Source organism: Antechinus flavipes, chromosome 3 (assembly GCF_016432865.1).
Source record: "Antechinus flavipes isolate AdamAnt ecotype Samford, QLD, Australia chromosome 3, AdamAnt_v2, whole genome shotgun sequence".
In the NCBI taxonomy this organism is placed as follows: Eukaryota; Metazoa; Chordata; class Mammalia; order Dasyuromorphia; family Dasyuridae; genus Antechinus; species Antechinus flavipes.
Genome location: NC_067400.1, coordinates 364,172,915 through 364,178,914, shown reverse-complemented (window position 1 = coordinate 364,178,914; position 6,000 = coordinate 364,172,915). Strand labels below are relative to the sequence as shown.

Genomic DNA, 6,000 nt, shown 5'->3' with positions numbered 1-6,000 from the left:
GGTGAACTCTCTTACCACTACACACCTGTCAGATTGGCTAGAATGACAGGAAAAGATAATGCAGAATATTGGAGGGGATGTGGGAAAACAGGAACACTAATACACTGTTGGTGGAATTGTGAACACATCCAGCCATTCTGGAGAGCAATTTGGAACTATGCTCAAAAGGTTATCAAACTGTGCATACACTTTGATCCAGCAGTGCTGCTACTGGGCTTATACCCCAAAGAGATACTAAAGAAGGGAAAGGGACCTGTATGTGCCAAAATGTTTGTGGCAGCCCTGTTTGTAGTGGCTAGAAGCTGGAAAATGAATGGACACTCATCAGTTGGAGAATGGTTGGGTAAATTGTGGTATATGAATGTTATGGAATATTATTGTTTTGTAAGAAATGACCTGCAGGATGAATACAGAGAGGACTGGTGAGACTTACATGAACTGATGCTGAGTGAAATGAGCAGGACTAGGAGATCATTATATACCTCAACAATGATACTGTATGAGGATGTATTCTGATGGAAGTGCATTTCTTCGACAAAGAGAAGATCTAACTCAGTTTCAATTGATCAATGATGGACAGAAGCAGCTACACCCAAAGAAAGAACACTGGGAAATGAATGTAAACTATTTGCTTTTTGTATTTCTTCCCAGGTTATTTATACCTTCTGAATCCAATTCTTCCTGTGCAACAAGAGAACTGTTCGGTTCTGCACACATATATTGTATCTAGGATATACTTTGACATATTTTAACATGTATAGGACTGCTTGCCATGTGGAGGAGGGTGTGGAGGGAGGGAGGGGAAAAGTCAGAACAGAAGTAAGTACAAGGGGTAATGTTGTAAAAAATTACCTAGGCATGGGTTCTGTCAATAAAAAATTATAACTATGAAAAAAAGAAAAAAAAGAGTGGTGAACTCTCTATTAGTAGAAGTGTCTAAATAGAAAAAGGGTTCTTAACCTTATTTGGGTTATGGTATTCTCTGGCAGTTTGAAGAAGTCAAAGGACTCCATCTCAGAATGATGGTTTTAAATGCATGAAATAAAACACATTGAATTACAAGAGAAGATTAAAAGAAAATAAGTTTCTGGACCCCAGGTTAGGAACTCTTAAAGTACAGCCTAGAGGATCATTCATTAGATATATTGTAAAAGGTGTTCCTGCATTGCAGGGGGACAGGGGGAAGATTAGACTAGATCCAATTCATTTCAATAGCCTACAAATTCCTTATAAGGCTAATGTTTTTAATTGTAAGGAAATACTCATTGCCTTTGACTATGAAAATGAATCAGATCTACTTCTAACTCCCACTTTTCCAGTTATATCTTTCTTTCTAAATATTAAAATTCATTCCAATAACGGTGAGAGACAGAGATACAGAAAGAAAAAGAGACTGAGAGAAGATGAGAAGAAAAGAGAGGAAAAGAAGGGAGGGAAGAGGGGGAGAGGAGAGGAAATGGCATTTGGGCTGGGGAAGTGGAAGATTAACTTATTTTTTGCACTGAGCAACCAAGTCATTATGTGTCTGTGGCAGAACTGACATCAAATATCCCTAAATCTATGGCTGGCCCTCTTCATTATATTTCTCTGCTTTATTGCCTAATATATGCTAGGAAATGGTAAAGACAAATTTCAAAATACACTTTAGCTTCATTTTTACTTTCATAATAAAATGCTACCTTGCTTCCACAACATCTTTATTTATGTTAAATAATCATAATGTCATTCAAGGTAAAGTCATTTAAAGTTATCATTGATCATATCCATCAGTTAGTATTTGTGTTATCCTTTATAATCTGTAATATAAATGATTTACAATTCACATTCAGTAATTCAACTGGACAAACTATCATTTATGTAAAATAACATATTTAGAGAAGAAGATATATAGAGAAGAGGAAACAAAACTTGCTCATCATTAGAATAAACAAGCTCTTTTAGATGAGTGTGGCCAGAAATGTGCTAGCAAATATCCGACAACCAGTTCCACAATTAAAAAAAAAAATTAAATGTGTAAAGTGCTTTTAAGTTTAATCTGCATTTTTAAAACATCCTTTTTCACTTTCTTAAGTCTAAATAATCATCAAAAGTAAATCAAATCCTGATTAACATCATTTGCTGATATCCAAGGTATAAATAACTAAACTGAAATTTTAAAATTTAAAATTTAAACAAAACATAATTGGCTTCTAGATTGTTATAGGTCTGGATTATGCTCAATTTCAAACGATATGAATGTTGCATGTTGTGCTATATTGCAAGTGTAAATGACTGATAATTTGGTACCATGAAAACTCCAGATGAATTGACTTATATTGCATATGCTTATATGCATATGTTATTTTCTACAGAAGGGCAAAGATGTCTTTTTTTGGCTTTTGAATTCTCCCTCACTTCTACTAAGAGTACCTAATACACAGTAAATGCTTAATAAATGTATGCTGATTAATTATGCTTCAACCACTATAAAACTCAAGTGATTGTGAAAAAGAATCTTTCCTCTTTCTTTTGTACTGAATCCTGGTTTTTGAAGGTCTTTAATAATCTCAGCTTTAAGATCAGGTGGAGCAGTTTTGCTGAAGTGACAGGTTTCTGTTAAAAAGTCGAGAAGTAACTCTCCATTTTCATTGCCTTCAACAAAACAATCTGATATATCCATTGTAGACAGGAGGTCAAAACATTCATATTTAATTTCCAAAGTATCCAGTATTTGAGCGATGTCAGAAGATGATACATAGAGGCAGAGATCATTTTGGGGTAAGCGGGATACATATTTTTTCCATAGTTTGTCCCAACCACTAATTCCTGTCGTAGAGAGAGAAAAATAAAAGTTTAAATATTGGATGACTGCAGGCAAAGGCACAATAAATACTTTGACAATGCAAATGGACCACAAAGAAAGGTGACCTCTTTTACCTTATATGGAACTTTCAGAGGGTATTAAATAGTGTGGCATTAAAAGATGTTTGATTTGTCATTTAACTGTTTCATGATGTAGGGGTGAGAAACTGGGAAATGTAGTGACTAGAAAATCAACTTTTGGAGTTGAAAAGATCTGGTTTTAATTCTTGCTTTTGATAAATATTGGTTGTGTCCCCCTGGGAAAATCATTTAACTTCTTAGAGCCATGGAAAACTCACAAAGATGCAAAATAGTAGGGAGAATTTTTGGATCGGGGGATGCCTACAGGGATCTTGTTGGGGGGGAAAAGTGTAAATATTCTTGGTTTTCCCAACTAAATTATAACCCGCTTCATGAGGGATCATAAAACTAATATCTCTAAATTCTCCATAGTACTCATTCCAGTATTACTGATCATACAGAAAAAAATCAGTGCATAATGAATTATTTGGATTGTGCATATACATATACATACATACACATACATACATCTCTGCAGATTAGATATTTGTATATATATTACATATTATATGTATGTACATATATGTATGGGTGTGTGTTGTGTTTGTTGTTGCTGCTGCTGCTCAGTTGTTTCAATTGTGTCTGATTCTTCATGACCCCATTTGGAGTTTTCTTGGCAAAGATAGTGGAGTGATTTACTGTTTCCTTCTCCAGCTCATTGTACAGATGAGGAAACTAAGGCAAACAGGATTATACACACATATATACATATGCACATTTACATAATATATACACACAGAGATATATAGACATACATACATAATATATAGACATACATATATACATATGCACACATAGAAAATACACATATATACATATGCATACACATACACACATATATACAGACACACATATACACATACATGATATACATATATCTATACATATCTATATATTTGTATAACACATGTATACATATACATAATATATACACACAAAATAACACACACACATAGACACACATGTATACACACATACAAAACGGACACACAATGCATATACACACATAACATGCACACATATAGATATACAGGTACACACATATAGACATACACAATTCATGCATATACGCATATATACATGCACATCATATATGCACATATAGATATACCCATATACATAATATATATGTACACATGCACAACACACACATATACAGACACACATGTACACACACATATAATATATACATGCATACACAGATAGACACATATACACATACATATATAGACATAGACACATATATACATATGCATACACATACAAAATATAAACACACACATATATAATATACACACATACATAACATAAATCCATATATTCTGACATATCCACATATACACACATGCACATATAGGTATACAGGCACAATATGCATAGACAACATAGCTATACACACATATAACACACACATTACATACATGCATGCAGACATACAGGTATACAAGCACACACATGCATATACACACATATAGACACACTGACACATATATGCATATGCATACATACAAAATATAAACACACATATATACAGACACATACATATATGATATTCACACATATAGATATACTGACACACATATACACATGCATACCATACACACATGTGCATATACATACAAGGAGTTTTCAAATCAAAAGTTCTATCTAAATCTTGGCACATGTTGTCACTTTCTTTTTACCTAAAAGATGAAATGTTAGGCTGCCACATTTTGTTTAACATACTCACACCCACATATATGTTTATGTGTGTGTTTGCATGTCTTTGTATGTATGTATGTATGTGTCTATATCTTTATGTGTATATATTATCCATATATGCATACAAAATATATACACACATGTATGCAATCATATATACACACATCAATACACATATAGTGATACAGACAGACATAAGCATATACACACATAATAAATACACACATATCTACAATATAGACACATACATAATATAGACACACATATATACAGACACATGCACACACATATGCACACATACAAAATATACACACATGTATACAGACCCACACATAGATATACAGATACCCATATAGATCCACATATACATGGCATACACACATATATGCAGACACATACATAGATACATGCACATATAGCTATATAGACATACATGTGCACATATATGGGTAATATATACTCACAGATATAGACACATATACATACATACAAAGACATGCAAACACACACATAAACATATATGTGGATGTGGGCGTGAGTATGTTAAACAAAATGTTACAGCCTAACACTTCATCTTTTAAGTCAAATGAAAGTGACAACATGTGGCAAGATTTAGAATAGAATTTTTGATTTGAAAATTCCTTGAGAAGCCCTACTATCTCTTTAGACCCTTGTTCCCCATTTTTACAGCAAATGTCAAAGTTCGACTACATAAATGAGTGAAAGCAAATGAGACAGAAGCTACTTTATTTTCTTCGAGTCAGGATCCTTAAAGGTTATCTATTCAGTACAGTATTTCCAGCAAAGGGCCTGGAGGCAGGAAGACAGAAGTTCAGGCATTTACTAGCAGTGTGTGTTACCATAGGTATATAACTTCACACTTTGCCTACCTCAGTTTCCTCATGTGTAAAATGGAGATAATAGCACTTATCTAACAGAGATGTTATAAGAATGAAATGACCTAATAATGGTAAAGTGTTTAGCATACTCATAATAAGCATTAGGTAAGTATTTGCTACTATCTGACCCCAAACTCCATGTTATAAAACCGAGGAAACAGTCCTAGAGAGGTGAAGTCACTGGCTGAAGGTCATAAGGCAAGTTAGTAAAACCAGGAGTACTGCCCATGTCTCCCTAACTTGAGTTAGGTTATTCTCCTTGCCTCACTGTTCTATCTGCTATAGTCTTCATTTTATTCAAGCAATATAATATTCAAATTTTTATAATAATAAATCAGAAAATCTTAAATAAGCTTCTGCTCTGAGCAATGTGCTGTAAGGGAAACAGTAATACAACGCATGCTCTAGTCCATGGCTTCTTAAACTTTTTCCCATTCATGACCCCTTTTAGCTTGAGAAATTTTACATTAGCCCAGGT

The 6,000-nt window shown here is 33.8% G+C and overlaps 1 protein-coding gene across 1 annotated transcript in view; it reads right to left on the bottom strand.

Annotated features, from left to right (window-relative positions):
* Positions 1-1,680: 1,680 nt before the first annotated feature.
* The window catches only part of HNMT (histamine N-methyltransferase), a 54,098-nt gene continuing 49,778 nt past the window's right edge, over positions 1,681-6,000 (bottom strand). Inside the window, exon 6 of the mRNA XM_051985808.1 lies at positions 1,681-2,805. Coding sequence (XP_051841768.1) covers positions 2,450-2,805 — 356 coding nt within the window. The 3' untranslated portion in view covers positions 1,681-2,449. The remainder of the gene's footprint in view (positions 2,806-6,000) is intronic.